Below are 19,399 nucleotides of genomic sequence, written 5' to 3'. Positions count from 1 at the left end.
CATCCCCAACCTCATTCCAACATATAGGAGACCTACACTTTCTACCATATAGTGCCTCAAACGGTGCGGCTTTAATACTTGCATGATAGCTGTTATTATACGAAAATTCAGCCAACGGCAAATATTTAACCCAACCTTTACCGAAATCAATAACACACGAACGCAACATGTCTTTCAGCGTTTGAATGGTCCTTTCACTCTGACCATCAGTCTATGGATGATAAGCAGTACTCATATCCAACTTTGTTCCCAAAGCTTCCTGTAAGGATTGCAAAAATCTCGATGTAAATCGACTGTCTCGGTTAGAAATAATAGATACAGGAACACCATGTCTGGAAACGATTTCCTTCATATATAAACGGGTAAGCTTCTCCATCGAATCAGTTTATTTAATCGGCAATAAATAATCTGACTTTGTGAGTTGGTCAATAACAACCCATGTGGTATCATAACCACCCACAACTCTCAGTGACTTCATAATAAAATCCATTGTAATACCTTCCCACTTCCACTCGGGAATTTCAGGTTGCACTAAAAGTTCGAACGGTTTTTGATGTTCAGCTTTAACTTTAGCACAAGTCAAACACTTAGCCACATAAGTAGTCACATCAGCCTTTAAATTGGGCTACCAATATAACTCTTTGAGATCATGATACATCTTCCCTAAACCAGGGTGAATAGTGTATCTAGACTTATGGGCTTCATCTAAAATAAGTTGTCGCAATTCACCAAATTTCAGAACCCAAAGACGTCGCGCAAAATACCGATTACCATCTGTTCGTACCTCAAATTGTTTACTCAAGCATTTGACCTTTTCGTTCACAAAATTCTCCTCCTTCAAGGCTTCTTGTTGTGCCGCAAGAATTTGCCTTGCTAGGTTTGTTCGAATAGTCATATTTAAGGCTCGAAACCTACGAGGTTCAACTCTCTCTTTTCGACTTAAAGCATCAGCCACAACATTTTTTTTCCAGGATGATAAAGGAGTTCACAATCATAATCATTCAACAACTCAAACCATCTTCGCTGCCTCATATTCAACTAATTTTTATCAAAGATATGTTGAAGACTCCTGTGATCAGTGTACACTATACATTTGACCCCATGAAAATAATGTCTCCCAATCTTGAGTGCAAACACAACATCTCCCAATTCTAAATCATGGGTCGTATAAATTAGTTCATTTCAATTGGCGTGATGCGTAAGCAATGACCTTTTTCGCTGCATCAGAACACAACCAAAGCCCTGACGCGAAGCGTCACAATAGATAACAAAATCATCATTACCTTCAGGTAGTGACAATATCGGCGCAGAAGTTAACTTCTTCTTCTTCTTCTTCTTCTTCTTCTTCTTCTTCTTCTTCTTCTTCTTCTTCTTCTTCTTCTTCTTCTTCTTCTTCTTCTTCTTCTTCTTCTTCTTCTTCTTCTTCTTCTTCTTCTTCTTCTTCTTCTTCTTCAGATTTTGGAAAGCAGACTCTTGTTCACTCTTCAACTCGTACTTCTTTCCCTTATACGTTAAAGCAGTCAGAGGTTTCACTACTCATGAAAAATCTTGAATGAACCTTCTATAATATCCTGCCAAACCTAGGAACTGACGAATCTGAGTAGGAGTTTTTGAAGTTTCCCACTTTTTAATTGCCTCAATCTTAGCAGGATCAACTTGAATTCCTCATTTACTTACAACATGCCCAAGGAATTGAACTTCTCTTAACCAGAACGCACACTTGGAAAATTTAGCATACAACTCTTCTTTTCTTAACAAATCAAGCACTAAATTTCAAATGCTCTTCGTGTTCTTGATTACTCTTGGAATAGATAAGAATATCATCAATGGAATCGATAACAAACTTGTACAGATAGGGACTACACACACGGTTCATGTGGTCCATGAAAACTGCAGGTGCATTAGTCAATCCGAACGGCATAACCAGAAATTCGTAATGACCATAACGGGTACAGAAAGAGGTTTTTGGAATATCAGTATCTTTAACGCGCAGTTGGTGATAACCAGAATGGAGAACAATCTTAGAATAAACAGATGAACCTTGGAGCTGATCGAACAGATCATCAGTTCTCGAAAGAGGGTAATGATTCTTAACAGTAAGCTTGTTCAATTCACGATAATCAATGCATAATTGGAACGAACCATCTTTCTTCTAAACGAACAAAATAGGAGCTCCCTAAGGGGATGAACTGGGATGAATGAAACCTTTGTCTAACAACTCATGAAGTTGACTCGACAATTCTTGAAGTTCAGATGGATCAAGTCTATAAGGAGCATGTGCTACATGAGCAGCACCGAGTACAAGATCAATTTGAAATTCTACCGCGCGATGCGGCAGAAAAACAGGTAAATCCTCGGGAAATACCTCAGGAAAATCTCTAACGACATGAATAGTATCAATCTTCTTCTCTTCTTTGTCATATTCTACTACATGGGCCAGAATAGCATGACAACCTTTGCGAAGATATTTATGAACTTTCATACAACTAATAAGATTTAACTGTATGCATTTCTTATCCCCAAAAACTATCAGTGGCTATCCAACCACACGAGTAATATGAACGGCTTTCTCATAACAGACAATTTCAGCAGGATTCTCGGACAACTAATCCATACCAATAACAACGTCAAAACTTCCTAGTTTAATCGGTACTAAGTCTACTCAAAGTCTCTATCAGCCAGTCTAATATTACACTCACGATACACAGTCTTAGCAGTAAGCACCTTACCATTAGCTACTGATGATGTAGCGTGAGGGTACGAAATAGTATTATTTTTACTAGGAAATACTACAAAATATGACACAAGTTTTATTAATTTACGGATGGGATATACCTAAACCTTGCTACAACACTATAGGCAGTGTACCTAATCGTAGAGTAGTGTAGTTTTTAGTAAGTCCGGTTCGTTCCACAGGGAGCTAGTGATTACGTACTATATTTTTATAAAACTATATTTATATAAATATATATATATATATATATATATATAAGTAGTAATATTATTATAAAAGGGGGGTTTTTACCGTTTAATGACCGGTTTGTCGATTTTATATTTTTAAGCGTAAAGATAAATGACAATAATTAAAGTGCGTAAAATAAATAAATGACGATAAATAAAATAACAATAAATAAAATTGCGATAGAATATGAAATAAAAGGATTATGCTTATTTAAACTTCCGTAATCATGATGTTTGACGTTTTGATTTTAATTAATTGTTACTCGGGTTAATTGTCCTTTGTCATGGTTTATTTGATACCTATCTGGTTTTTATCCATAATAGTCCATCGATCATAAATATAAAGTGCGAGTGTCCTCATCAAATTACCCTTATACCCGAAGTCAAATATTCTAACTAATTAAGGATTTAAACTGTGACGCAGTTATCACTTCTGTCAACAATTACACCAGTTATCACTGTATGTAATCTACCCCTGTTTTGATTAGATATGAATATTAATTTACCCACTTGATCAGTTTGAATAATCAATTACCCAACCCGAATAATTAATTAAATGATTATAATAGATTCCATATGAACGTCACTAAATAGGACAACCATAATCATTATTAATTATTAGGATAATTAATTTGAAGATAGGTTCGACAGACTCCAATGAGTTGTCACTCAATTAGACAATACCCCCCATCTATTAATAGTCAATAGTCCAATTTCCACAAGTGTCGGTCTTTTGCCCAAACCTTAATTATGGTACAAAGCCCAATTACCCAATTTTAGTAATTAGCCCAACATCATGATTACTTTGTTTTAAATAAGCATAATAATAACTTAGCTACGAGACATTAATATAAAAAGGTTGAACATAACTTACAATGATTAAAAATAGCGTAGCGTTACAAGGACAGAATTTCGACTTACACACTCAAACGATCTCTATCATAAATCTTATTATTATCATAATTTAAAATTAAAATTAAGATTATTGTTATATCTTATTACATTAACATTATGATAGAGATTTTTAGATATTGATATTGATAATAGATTTTTAGGATAGAAAAAGGGATGCTTTTAAATTGATCGATAATCATCGCCTTTTATAGGCAAAATATGAAATTGAATTTTCATTTACGACCCCTGAACTATGCTAAATTAACAACTTTTTATTATTTAATATTATTCTTATTATGAATTATTTAAATATTATATTTTATTCTTGTGCATAGTTGACTCGTAATTTTTACACCGTTGCGTCGAGCGTTGAGAGTTGACTCATGTCCCGGTTCCGGATTTTCGAACGTCCTTGCGTACTATTTTATATCGTGTACTTTGCGTTTTGTAACTTGTACTCTTGTCATTTTTAGACGTTCTTCATCAATAATTTGAACCTTTTTAATTGTATCTTGTACTTTTGAGCTTTTTGGACCTTTTTGTCTTCAATTTGTCGAATCTGCCTTTTGTCTTCGCACTTATTTAATATAAACGAATATCACTTGAAAATGGAACAATTGCAACTAAAATCTTGTCTTTCTTGGGGGATAATGCTATGAAATATATGTTCCTTTTTAGCCTTATCAATATCCCCACACTTGAGCGTTGCTTGTCCTCAAGCAATATAGTCTTGAAATACTAGAATCACTTCTTTATTCATCACACTTTGTACATCAGTGATTTTGATATGGCGGTATAAACAATGGTAGTAACGATATGGTTTACAGTCCCACATGACTATAAAAATTTAGATCCATTAAGGAAATTGGATCTTTATGAAAACATTTGATCTTTTGAAAATTCATTCTAGCTTTTACCCTAGATAAGTTTTCTGATTTGATCCATCATCGGTGTTGCAAAATATATTTGTGGATCAATATTTTGGCTAAAACTTTTAGGTTCGTGTAATCCACTGCTATCCCGGTATCGGAAAGCACACATCCAGTTTACTTGTTCCGTATATTACCTTTCGGTAAACTACCGTCCGGTTGTAAAGGAAAGCGATGAACAAGAAACTGTTAAGGCAATGTCCCGTGACATGCAGATGATTATGGTCTTATTAACGTGTCGGATGCTAGAACTATCCTTGGTAGGAGCGATAGTAAAGATCATCCTATAATTTTTCGGTCTGGCACAAGGTCCTGTCTCCGACCATGCTATGCAACCACCGTTCTTACGGTTGACACCCGATTTGGTTCAGGTGACCTAATGAATTCCAGGTGAATTTCTTAGGATTTTACGTTCAATGGTGATGAACGCATTGAAAATGGGTTTTCAGAAAACAAATCGGTTTGTATTTTTGATCAAAATATTTTCTCGTTCATGCTCGAGTTTAGATATCATCGAATTCCATGAGTTTGAATTCTCAATCTTTAAGGTCAATCTCTAGGATTGAGTATTATCAGTCTTAAAAGCTGATTTTTAATCTTTAAGGAGATTATCCTTTTCTGGGGATCTGATTCATTAGTCTTATCAAGCTAATTTGCACGGTGCCTCCCCATTGTACGAGATAAATCCTTCTCATGGTTAGGATAAATCTGACCACTTGGCGACCCTGTTTGATGCTGAGGTCCGTGGATTTCCTGCTGATTTTAGAGATGACTTTTCTAGATTTTTCGTCAACCTATAGCTGGTCTAGACGACAACTTCATGACCTAAATCAAGAAGCGCGTGTCTTTTTCGGAAGACTTTACTTCCTTTTAATGATGGAATTGATTCATCGTGTAGATCCATCTTTCTTTCAAATGTATTATAGTAAATCGGGTAAAACTGATTAGTATCATCCAAAACAAAAGTACCTGCAATAATCTTGTACAAAGATATGTGATAGATAGTTTTTAATTGAATAACTTGGTACATTCTCCCCACACTTAGTTTCTTTCTTTGCCTTTTTATTCTCCTTTATTCCATTTTAAATGAATTCAAGCATTTTAGGTTGTTTCTCAATTTATGTCCTTTCCGAGGTAACGATAATTTCGGTATTATCACCTAGTTTTCACCGTTCATAAATATGTATAAACATGATTTTGACTTCATTTAACTGAAAATTTTTCAAATTTTCACAAAATTTGGCAAATAAACCAAGTATAAATCTGAGAGAATTTTCAACCCTTCCCCACACTTAAGATCATGCAATGCCCTCATTTGCATGAAATCAGACTATAATTTAAATTCATGAGGGTGATTAGCGTAGAAAAGTGATTAAAAATACCGAGTTTGTAATTACAAAGCTCGTCGAATGATAGATGGCGTCTCATCGTTCATTCCTTCATTTGTTATATCATATTTGTTGTTTTGCGTCTTGTCGTCAAAATTAGTACCTTTTGCTTAACTTTAATGACAGTCTTTGAAAGTGCATTGTTTTACCCTGTTTTGTACATAAGATAAAATACAAACATATATATATATATATTTTTGAAGTTTGGTTTATAACCCCACTTTTCAAAAATTTATAAAGTATAATATTTTTGGCATACTTTAAATCAATAAAATTAAAAATAATGATAACAAAATTTGTCGCCCCGCCCTCGGGTAAAGTAATTTCGGCTTAATGACCTAGTCTTCAACTCACGACGAATTTTAGAAATCATTTTTTCAACTTAATGAATTAAAGTAAATTTTGTTTTTAAAAACTTAAATTAAAATGCATATTAATTTCATAAAAAAAAAACCTACAAAACAAAAATTCAGAATGGAGGGAGAAAACTAGTTCTTTAGTGTCTGCTAGCGGAAAAGACCAATCGGATTTCATTCTCGGAACTACACGAGAACAGAACAACTAACTCCAAACAGCATTTTCTTTTTAGAATATTTGAATCTCCTCACACTTAGGTAGCCGTGGTGTCAAAATTGTGATTAACTTCATCGTTAATTTCTCTTGGTCCATAATCAACTTGCATATCCGTGACTTTTTCTTTAAGCCATTGGTCGGATTCCTGTGTAATATCCACAATTTCAACTAGTTTCTCCTTTTCTTTAGGTGATAGATTGGATACTAACCGGTTACATAACTTAAAGTTCCCCTTGGTTTTAGCATCGCGAATCCGTTTAATAAGTTTCTTCATTGAACTATTAATAACGGGATCATTTAATTTCGTATCAACAACGGGGTTCTTTGTTATCATGTCATCATTAGGTGTTACTTCATTTTCCCCACACTTAGGCGTTTCATTATTGCTAAGTATTACCGTTGGAGTTGGTAAAACAACATGGTTCTTACCAATCGTTTTTGCTGGTTCAACGGTTTTGGTTGGTGGAGATTTAGTCTTTCGAATCATAAAGGTGATCGATTTGTCACCACTACTAAGTGTCATTCTACCATTTCCTACATCAAATAACGCCTTGGTGGACGCTAAGAATGGTCAACCTAAAATTAGAGGAACGTTTGAGTCCTCTTCTATGTCAATGACAATGAATTCGACTAGAAAGGTTAAATTACCTACTTGAACGGGTAGGTTGTCAGCAATTCCAACTGGGTGCTTAATGGTTTGATCAAGGAGTCGAACACTCATATCCGTTGGAGTTAACTCACCTACTCCTAATCTCTTATATAATGAAAGAGGCATAACACTTACCCTTGCACCTAAATCTGCTAGTGCATCATACATGACACAATCACTAAGTAGACAAGGAACAATAAATTCACCCGGATCACCTATCCTAGGAGGAGGTTTTGGTGGAACTGTCTTCACCGGGTTTACTTCTACGGCTTTTGTTTCTTGTACTTTCTTATTCTTTTTCTTCTTCTTCTTCTTTCCAGAGGTATCACAATCTTTATTTCCTAACACTGGCTCATACTCAACTCCTTTTCTTGGAAACGGGATGGGTGGTTTGTATGGTGCCACCACTGGCTTTACATACTCGGGTGGTGGTGGTGTAACTTCTTCATTGTTACTCTCATCTAAAACCTTCCCATCTTCTGATGCTGGTTTTTCAGAATTTGTTGAAACCATATTAACATTTTCATTCCGAGGATTTACTTCAGTATTACTCGGTAGCTTTCCTTGTTTCCTTTCACTCATCAATCTAACAAGAGTACCTACTTGTTTTTCTAGATTCAAAATAGAAGCTTGTTGAGTTCTAAATGACTGATCAAACCTCTCATTTGTTTGGGTTTGAGATGTAATAAATTGTGCTTGAGATTCAACTAGCTTTGCCATCATTTCTTCTAGATTTGGCTTTTTCTCTTCGGTTTGTTGTGGTGGTTTATACAAGTTAGGTCTTTATTGATTGAAAGTGTTGTTTTGAGTTGGTTGGTTATTCGGATCTTGTTAGTTATACGAGTTATTGTCGGGTCCTTTTGGATTGTAAAGAATGTTTTGATTTCGATTGAAGTTTGGCCTTGGCGGTTGATAATTATTCTGATAACTATTTTCCAGCCTTTGGTTCATGTAGACAACATTCTCACGTTGTTCCATCGTTTGTTCAATGTAACAGTCTTTCATTAAGTGTGGTCCACCGCATTGCTCACAACTAATTCGTATTGCGTGAATATCTTTATTCATCTTTTCCATTCGTCTCTCGAAAGCATCTATTTTTGCGGAAACGGAATCAAAGTTATGGCTAGAATCGGCTCTAGCCGCTTTAGATGAACGATATATATCTTTCTCTTGGTGCCACTCATGAGAGTGGGAGGCTGTGTTATCAATAATTTTGTAAGCTTCAGTTGCGGTTTTCTTCATAATGGAACCACCAGCTGTTATGTCGATGTCTTTTCGTGTAGCAACGTTGACACCTTGGTAGAATATTTGTACTATGTGATAAGTGTCTAAACCGTGTTGAGGACATCCTCTCAACATCCTTCCGAATCTTGTCCACGCCTCATATAATGTTTCATTTGGCTTTTGTGTGAACGTAACAATTTCTCCTTGAAGTCTCACGGCTTTAGATGCCGGAAAGAATCTTTGAAGAAAATTTTCAACTAAGACATCCCATGTGTCAATCGCCCATTCAGGTAACGATTCTAACCAATCTTTGGCTTCTCCCTTTAAAGTCCAGGGAAACAACATGAGATATATCTGTTCATCCTCCACTTCTCGGATTTTGAATAGTGTACAGATCCTATTAAAGGTACGAAGATGTTCGTTGGGATCTTCTTTTGGCGTACCACTATATTGGCACTGATTAGTTACCATATGTAGAATTTGTCCTTTGATTTCATAATCTGGAGCATTAACTTCTGGCTTAATAATGGCGTGACCTTGGCCCGTGCGTTTAGCTCTCATTCGATCTTCCATACTTAGAGGTTCCGTTACTTCCATAATTGAATTCGTTGAATCGGTATCACTAGATGATTCTGATTTAATGGTTCGTTCCTCAACAATCTCTGTTTGAATGATTGGTGGCTCCGGAGGAAAGTTTAGTGGTTCAGGATCTACTAACCGTTCCTGAATATTCTCTGGATTCTCAATTGTGAGGTTGGGTTCAAAAAATGGATTATCGGAAATTTGAACTGAAGTACTTGGTCGACTGGATGACGATTCTAAAGAAAAATCAACGGCGGTTATATTTGCTAAATGTCTTGATCTAGTTACAGGTGGTGAACGTACAAAAGGTGGTGAACGTCTTGCTCGGTGCATTCACTGAATATCCTATTAGTTTTTAAAAGGAAAGAAAAATTATAATAAGTTATCCAATCAATAGACTTTTCTGATTTTGCCCACGTTTCGAATAGCCAAAAGATGCAGCAGAGGGGCAGGATTCGTTTGGTCTCAATATAATTGAGTACTGTTTGGCTCCAATAACCCGGTCCACGTACAAATCCAACTATTACTACGAACCAGAAAATTTTGATGTCTATCAATTTAACCACTTAAAATAAATTTTCGTAATTTTAAGAAATTTAGATAAGAAGTAGAATAAAAATCTTATCCTAAAACTAGAATAGCGAGAAATAAGAAAGAAAAAGATTGCGCGTCGAAAAAGGTCGAAAAATAAAAGGTCGAAAAATAGGCGTCGAAAAATAAAAATAAGAAAGTAGCGCGAAAAACGGCGTCGCAAAATTCTAAAGCACCTAAATCTTAGTCTAAGGAATAAGCACTTAAGGGATTTTACGGCAAAGCCTAAAAATTCTAGAAATAAAAATAACTATGGCAAAACTAAACTTAATACTAAAAGTTGCGACTATATTCTAAAAATCTAAAGGTAATAAAACTAAAAAAAACATTTTTTTTTATAGACAAAATCTTAAAAAAATATATATATTTTTTTTTTTAATTTTTTTTTTTTTTTTTACGTTTTTTTTTTTTTTTTTACGTTTTTTTTTTACGTTTTTTTTTACGTTTTTTTTTTTTACGTTTTTTTTTCACGTTTTTTTTTTTTTCTTTTTTTTTTAAAAACGATTTTTTTTACAAATTAATAATTTTTTTATAATTATTATTTTTTTCAAAACTTTTTTTTTTTTAATTCATTTACTATTCATGAATAGTAAATAAAAAGAAATTAATTAATTTACTATTCACGTGAAAGCGATATGATAGAAATTATTAATTACAAGTTACATAATATACCCTGAAGTATTTAATAAATACGACTTTTTAAAACTTTACGTATCAAATTTTGATTCTAAAATATTATTATATTATTATATTCTATTTCAATATTATTATATTATTATATTTTATTTCAATATTATTATATTATTATATTTTATTTCAATATTATTATAATTAAAAATATAGCGTTTTAGCGATCCCCGGCAGCGGCGCCAAAAACTTGATGATGTAGCGTGAGGGTACGAAATAGTATTATTTTTACTAGGAAATACTACAAAATATGACACAAGTTTTATTAATTTACGGATGGGATATACCTAAACCTTGCTACAACACTATAGGCAGTGTACCTAATCGTAGAGTAGTGTAGTTTTTAGTAAGTCCGGTTCGTTCCACAGGGAGCTAGTGATTACGTACTATATTTTTATAAAACTATATTTATATAAATATATATATATATATAAGTAGTAATATTATTATAAAAGGGGGGTTTTTACCGTTTAATGACCGGTTTGTCGATTTTATATTTTTAAGCGTAAAGATAAATGACAATAATTAAAGTGCGTAAAATAAATAAATGACGATAAATAAAATAACAATAAATAAAATTGAGATAGAATATGAAATAAAAGGATTATGCTTATTTAAACTTCCGTAATCATGATGTTTGACGTTTTGATTTTAATTAATTGTTACTCGGGTTAATTGTCCTTTGTCATGGTTTATTTGATACCTATCTGGTTTTTATCCATAATAGTCCATCGGTCATAAATATAAAGTGCGAGTGTCCTCGTCAAATTACCCTTATACCCGAAGTCAAATATTCCAACTAATTAAGGATTTAAACTGTGACGCAGTTATCACTTCTGTCAACAATTACACCAGTTATCACTGTATGTAATCTACCCCTGTTTTGATTAGATATGAATATTAATTTACCCACTTGATCAGTTTGAATAATCAATTACCCAACCCGAATAATTAATTAAATGATTATAATAGATTCCATATGAACGTCACTAAATAGGACAACCATAATCATTATTAATTATTAGGATAATTAATTTGAAGATAGGTTCGACAGACTCCAATGAGTTGTCACTCAATTAGACAATACCCCCCATCTATTAATAGTCAATAGTCCAATTTTCACAAGTGTCGATCTTTTGCCCAAACCTTAATTATGGTACAAAGCCCAATTACCCAATTTTAGTAATTAGCCCAACATCATGATTACTTCGTTTTAAATAAGCATAATAATAACTTAGCTACGAGACATTAATATAAAAAGGTTGAACATAACTTACAATGATTAAAAATAGCGTAGCATTACACGGACAGAATTTCGACTTACACACTCAAACGATCTCTATCATAAATCTTATTATTATCATAATTTAAAATTAAAATTAAGATTATTGTTATATCTTATTACATTAACATTATGATAGAGATTTTTAGATATTGATATTGATAATAGATTTTTAGGATAGAAAAAGGGATGCTTTTAAATTGATCGATAATCATCGCCTTTTATAGGCAAAATATGAAATTGAATTTTTATTTACGACCCCTGAACTATGCTAAATTAACAACTTTTTATTATTTAATATTATTCTTATTATGAATTATTTAAATATTATATTTTATTCTTGTGCATAGTTGACTCGTAATTTTTACACCGTTGCGTCGAGCGTTGAGAGTTGACTCATGTCCCGGTTCCGGATTTTCGAACGTCCTTGCGTACTATTTTATATCGTGTACTTTGCGTTTTGTAACTTGTACTCTTGTCATTTTTAGACGTTCTTCATCAATAATTTGAACCTTTTTAATTGTATCTTGTACTTTTGAGCTTTTTGGACCTTTTTGTCTTCAATTTGTCGAATCTGCCTTTTGTCTTCGCACTTATTTAATATAAACGAATATCACTTGAAAATGGAACAATTGCAACTAAAATCTTGTCTTTCTTGGGGGATAATGCTATGAAATATATCTTCCTTTTTAGCCTTATCAGCTACCTCTACAGCATAAATTTTGTCTAAAGGAGTTAACGGAGTTTTGATTTTAGGACTAAATTTATTGGACACAAAACTTAAATCAGCCCCAGAATCAAAAAGTACATAAAATGATAAATGATTGACCGAAAACGTACCAGTAACAAGTTTCGGGTCTTCTTATGCATCCCTAGAATTAATATTGAACGCTCTTCCACGCGCGTTCTCAGTTGTTTTCTTCTTATCAGGACATGTATCACGAAAGTGTCCAGGCTTACCACACTCATAACAAACCTTCTGAGTACCACCATTTTTACACTTACCATTACCATTACCATTACCACCACCCGTAACAGGAGGTGTAACATTTGGCATAATTACCTTACAATCTTTAGCGATGTGTCCTTGCTTTGAACACCGATTACACGTAACCGAACAATAACCATCATGAGCCTTGTAACATCTCGGACAAATACGTTGACTATGATTGTTGGAACTGGAAGTATTCTGTCTCTTCTGCTGATTCTGGTTTTGGTTGCGGTTTTTATCCCACTTCCTCTTACCATCATCAGCTTTCTTAACCACCTCATCACTAGCATCCGATGCAGTTTTCTTTCCCCTTCTCAACACCTTATCATTCAACTTATGTGCCATAGCTATGGCAACTTTAATAGTTTGGGGCTCACTAGCTTCAACCCCGGTCTCAATCTGATCAGACAACCCATCAATATACGCCTCAATTTTGAGGTCTTTAGTAGGATAAGTATTCGGACACAGTAGAGTTAACTTAAAGAATCTTTGATCATAGGCATCAATGTCGATGCCTTTCATTTTTAAATTCTTTAACTCAATTTCTAACTTCTTGAGCTCACCCCTAGGACAGTAGCAGGTGATCATTCTTTCCTTGAATGCATCCCAGGTAAGATTATAAGCAACATTATTTCCAGAACTGTTAACAAGATTGTTCCACCAGGTTAGGGCACTGTCCTTTAGAGTGCAACTGGCAAAATTAACTTTGTCCTCATCACGGGCCCTGCTAACATGAAAGATAGATTCCAACTTTTCGAACCAGCGAGTGAGACCGATTGGTCCCTCAGTACCACTGAATTCCTGCAATCGGTTTAGCCATGAAAGTTTTATGGGAACACCCAGCTTGGTTGTTACCATTTCCGTTCACATTAGCATTGGCCGCCATAGCAGCAGCTATACCTTCAGCAATCAATCGTTACATAAGAGCTTCAGCTGAATCACTTGGCGGCATGATCTTCAAAACATAATAACACAAACGTTAGTACTACGAATAATACTAGTGTTATAAAGGAATAGATCAGACACAGAAAGATTAACCATTATCATAATAGTCAATGAACACTAATGAGTAATATCATGATAGTCATCATAGTTATAGAAATAACCACAACACGCATACATACTTATGACAAAAATCATACACCATACATAGCATCTAACATACATGAACTATATTACACATACAACATGCCAAAAGCCACAACACCAGAATATAATCATGATAATGATAAATAAACAAATGATATAATTGAAATAACTATCCATAACATAATGAAAAATATATCACGATAAAAATCCTCGGCATAACGCCGTACATCACCAAAAATGTATGTAAATAGGAAATAGGTCTATGAAATAAATAAATCATCCATGAGTCATATCATATCACATCTTCATGGAGCGGGTATGATAAGTTGGTCCAGCATGAGGCTCCTCGAGAGTCTCATACTTCTTCAACTTATCCTTCACCACCTCCAACTCAGCCTCGATGCCACGCATCTCATCCTCCAACGCCTTAAACTTCGCGTCAATCTCGAGATCACGCTTACGGGTCTCGAACTCAACACCGCTCTCGAAGCTATCGAACCTAGCCATATCACACCTAACATCATCAAACACTTCCATATGTGGCAGAACATGCATGCAGTCACTCAAAGCATCAATACGGGTTTCTGACGTATAAGCCCGGGTCGTGTGGATAATAGCGGACATATAGTAATTAACCGGATCATCCATACGAGGCTGACGAGCACGACCTCGAGCGGTAGAGGGAGAAACAGGAGCAGGAACAGAAGAGTTACTTGAAGCTGACATCTGCAAATAGGAAATATATACGAACATGCAGTAGAGAAATAAAGATAAGCAACATCTTATAAATATTCCTCATAAGAACAGAAGTGCATAATGACTAAGCAGCAGACATTCGCACACAATCAGTTTAGATGTAATTCACACACATGACTAAGCAGCAGCAGATTCGCACATAACAATTCTCTTTTAAATACTTTAATAAATTGATCATGTTAAGCAAATATGATCATATTCTTACATAAGCGTATTTTGAAATCCATTCGCACTGATAGAGTGTGTGCATTTTATTCAAAATCCAAAGATTCGCACAGTTTCACACTTATAATCAATCTTGAAATATTCAAGAGTAAAATCAAATTAATGCAAATTATCTTAGTCGTCTATGTGTCAGATCTACTTATCATTCATCACTTATCACAATCAAACAACATCTATGAATGAATCTGTTCAAGTGAATCATATTCGTACAACTATAATATGATAATTTGTTATTTTGATCATGATAAAAATAATTTTCATTGATTTATACAAGTAAAAATGGTCTATATCTGCTAACAATTAAGAACAAATTGAATTTAAAATAGATTTACCAAGATTGTGAGTGAACTTCGATGCAGATTCTCACAAATGTTTAGATTCGGTTGTCTAAAATGAGAGGATTTGAAAAAGTAAACAAAATTTGACATTTTGACCTCAATATATAGTCCGAATCTGATATGGATTGGGTCGTACGAATATGATCTTTTGGGCCTTAACTGTCTGGATGACATTTTAAACAAATTCCATTTAATGATTTTCAACACAATTTGGGACATCTGAATTGAAATCAGATCAAGTTTTTCCTTTTCAATTAAGAATTAGATTGCGAGAATTTGAATCTTATGTGATTGTCCAAATTGCAATTATTGCTGTCAGATTCGGACACTTGTTCAAATATTCAAAATTAAACAAATCTTTTTGGAATTTTATATTGTCAACTTTTCAGGGTTTTCAAAAATTTAAAATCCACCAAATGAAATTTGTACTTAATATTTTTCAAAGATAATGTACAAAAATTTTTTTGATACCAAATGTAAACCGGGTTGCATACTGAGATGTATATAAGCCAAAGTGAAATTAGACAACTTATAATCACAATATTTTTGTTTTAACTTTCAAAAATCAATTTTTGTTTCCTTTCTTTTCTCCTTTTCCCCCCCTCAAAATGTGATATATACAATTAAGTAAATCAGAAATTTGATCTGTTCAAAGAAAATTGTAAGACCGTATATGCTCCCCTTGATGTAAGATAAGATATCAATCAATTATCTCCCCCCAGCATAACTAATGAAGAACCAAGTAAGGGATAAAACATACACTTAAAGCTCTCCCTAGAAAAATACTAGTTAAAGCATTGGTTATACATAAGCTCCCTTTGAAAGCACACACTCCCCCTAAACACAATATCCTAAGATCAGACACTAAGTATACAAAAAACATTAAGAACTATACTCCGCCATGTTTAGTAAACATGTCAGCTAATTGTACTTTTGTAGGCACAAAGTGTGATGGCTCGTCAAGTACCCTTAATGGCTTCGTCACTTGGTCCCACAGCTTGATCATAACTCTAAATGAATTTAATAAATAACGTTGCATTCTTTAATGAAAAATGGTTTCCTATAAAGGAAACCTACCATAACATTTAAGTTTAGAAAAACCAACATAAGTAAATAATCCTAAAGTTGATCAAAATAAAGCCAACAAACACCCACAATTTAATGTATCAAAACAGAATGCAAGTTTGAATATTTAATAAAATCTGTCAACATGTATGCAGACTCTCCAAGCACAGCGGAAGCCAAATAATCAAGTACCTGAGAAAAACATGCGAGTAAACTGTCAACAAAAATGTTGAGTGAATTAAAGGTTTAAATAACGTATAAGCTTTAGACCATAAGATTTCAAGTGTTAGAAAACATAAAAATATTATTCCATTAATCAATGAGCCACCTGGTAACCACTTGACCATTTCCTTACCCTCACCAAACAACAACATACACAGAACAAGTGTATCTTCAAAAATTATGAAGTAGTAATACATTCCGATTATAAATTGCTAGCGCGACTAGCTCGAAATGGGGTTTTCAAGCCCGATTGATGTATCCATAGGATTCACGTTCACCAGTAGAAACCAGTGATTAAAGTTACCAGATTAGGAAATATTTTCGTTTAACTCATAATGAATAATTTAAATTAATTTCCACTTGTGTCTAAACGTAAAACAAAAGTTGCATGTAATCTCATCCCAAAAATACTTTTAAATAGTATGAAAAACGGGACTATAACTCACCTTAAAGCAAACTAAGCAAATGAAACAGATAAGCGAACATCAAAGGTAAAGTGATCAAGAATGATCACAACTCCGACCTAAAAAGTTTCTCTTTGGAAAGTTTCTTTTTTTGAAAAGTTTCTATTTTTCAAAGTTTCTATTTTTGGAAAGTTTCCTTATTTAGAAAAGTCAACAAAAGTCAACTAAAAGTCAAAGTGGTCAAACTTAGTCAACCTTGAAATTTAAAGTGTAAATCATGTTATTAGTATAAGTTATATATTATTTAAGATAATATTTGTATAAACATATCATATTATAAGTTTAATTAAATTAAATTGAATTATAAAGTTAATATAAGCTTAAATGATACTAGATATAACATAAGTATTTAATTAACTAATTAAATATTAATCATATCATAAGTATTATTAATTAATAACAAATTATTAATCATAATATAAGTATGTTGAATTAATTATGAAATGTTATCATAAGTATTTTAATGTAATTATTAAACCATAAGTATTTAATAATTAAATTGTATTATAAATATATAATAATTAAGTCTTCTAATAAATAAATAAATAATTAATTAATATTTATTATAAGTCTTGATATAATAAATCTCATATCATAAATTTTATACTTAACATAAGTCTTCCATTAATATTCGTTGTATTATTAAATCATAAGTTTAATTTTAAGAATAATTAAATCATAATATAAATATTAAATGATATAATAAATATATTTCATAAGTATTAATTTTTAATAATTACTTTTATAACCTAAGTAATTTACCAATAATAAAAATTATTATTCATAACCTAAGTTAAATTTTATAACCATAAGTTTCATTAAAAAGTTCGTCTGTTCATAACTTGAGCCCCAGGTGTCGGTTTTTAATGAATCTTATATATATATATATATATATATATATATATATATATATATATATATATATATATATATATATATATATATATATCCTCATCTAACAAACCATCTCGACACCTTAGAACACTCAAGAACACCCTAATATCAGTTCATAGGTCGTGATATACAGCCATGAACCAAACATTGCTTTAATTCGTTTTAGAAACTTGTTTTAGCCATTCCGGGTGATCCGTGGCTCGGATTTCGATAAACCGAACATGAATGTTCATCCCATCATCAATCCTAACCCAATGGCACACCATAAAGACTCCAAGTATGGCCCTAAAGTCAGACCAAACCTGGTCTCACAAGTTAACACATTTCAATTTCATCAAAACCTTAAATCATGCATAATTTTTGATCCGTAACTCGAAACGACATGAATTTAAAGCCTAAAATTAAGTAATAGATGAGAGGAACTCATTTATACTCTCTAATTAATCATAAACATGAGTTATGTACACTGATTTTAACAATAAAGCTGCTGTACACTTTTGATCAAACCGAAAACATACGAAATCGAGCATTTCTACGACATACAAGTTATATAGCATCAATATAAGATAAAAATTAGTAAAAATAGATAAAATTGAAAAAGCTAGGGTTTGTGATTATACCCTAATCAAGAAACAATTGATATGGTTGCGTAGAGAATGACGAGAGGAATCTGTCTGTACTAAAAGCCCTATGATCCAAGCTTTAGATGAAGAACAAATGATGATGATCATGATGGTTAGTGTGGTCGGCCAAAAAAATAAAAAAGAGAGAGGGGATAAATGTTTGAGAGAATTAGGTTTTTAGGAAATGGAAGTGTAAAATGAGAAAAATAAAATGCAAAAAGAAAATGGGAGGGGGATATGGCCATGTTCAGCCTAATTTTTCATGGGGTGGGCCCCATTGGCCAAAATGATATAATGTATAATAGCCTATGGCCCGAAAATCCGAACGAAGCCGGATTCGCGAAACGCCGTTACGCGATTAAATATTTGGAGGAAACACGCACACGCGAAAAATAAATATAGAAATACTATATATACTCATATGATATAAAAATATCATAAATAAAATAATTTGGATTCGAAAATCACAAAAGTTTGATTATTGGTTTGAAAACCGAAATGATTCACCGGATAGAAATCCAAAATACGTAGAAACGTAAAATTTTAAATACGAATACATATATTCATATAACACATAATAAAGAATATATTATTATTAAAATAATAATAGAAGTCATAGAAATGACGTGGCATGAATATCAAATGATAGACGTTAAATACAAATGGAAAAAGATAACGGAAAAAGTAGGGTCGTGACACAAAGTATATCTCTACTTCTTCCTTATCTACCAGGCCCTTGATAAAACGATAACGAATGTCTATGTGTTTGGTTTTTGAATGTTAGATCGGGTTGTTAGTAATGGCTATAGCACTCTGTGAATCATAATAGATTTGGGTATTAAACACCTTAAAGCCATAATCTAAGAGTTGCGTTTGCATCTACAAAACTTGTGAGCAACATTGAGCAGCAGCAATATACTTAGACTCAGTTGTGGAAAAAGAAACATAGTTTTGTTTCATAGATGACCATCC

General features: G+C 33.0%; 1 protein-coding gene and 1 non-coding gene across 2 annotated transcripts; one reads left to right on the top strand and one right to left on the bottom strand.

The window, feature by feature from the left end:
- Nucleotides 1-8,724: 8,724 nt before the first annotated feature.
- On the top strand, nucleotides 8,725-8,831 carry LOC139895285 (small nucleolar RNA R71). The gene has a single exon (XR_011775743.1). It is a non-coding gene; the product is annotated as a small nucleolar RNA R71 (small nucleolar RNA).
- Nucleotides 8,832-12,622: 3,791 nt separating this feature from the next.
- On the bottom strand, nucleotides 12,623-13,609 carry LOC139888900 (uncharacterized). Its single transcript, XM_071871881.1, has one exon. It carries the CDS (start codon nucleotides 13,607-13,609, stop codon nucleotides 12,623-12,625), a length of 987 nt encoding a protein of 328 aa, XP_071727982.1.
- Between the last annotated feature and the right edge of the window lie 5,790 nt (nucleotides 13,610-19,399).

The sequence above is a fragment of the Rutidosis leptorrhynchoides genome, chromosome 2 (genome assembly GCF_046630445.1).
Source record: "Rutidosis leptorrhynchoides isolate AG116_Rl617_1_P2 chromosome 2, CSIRO_AGI_Rlap_v1, whole genome shotgun sequence".
In the NCBI taxonomy this organism is placed as follows: Eukaryota; Viridiplantae; Streptophyta; class Magnoliopsida; order Asterales; family Asteraceae; genus Rutidosis; species Rutidosis leptorrhynchoides.
This window is presented reverse-complemented; position numbering and strand designations above follow the sequence as displayed.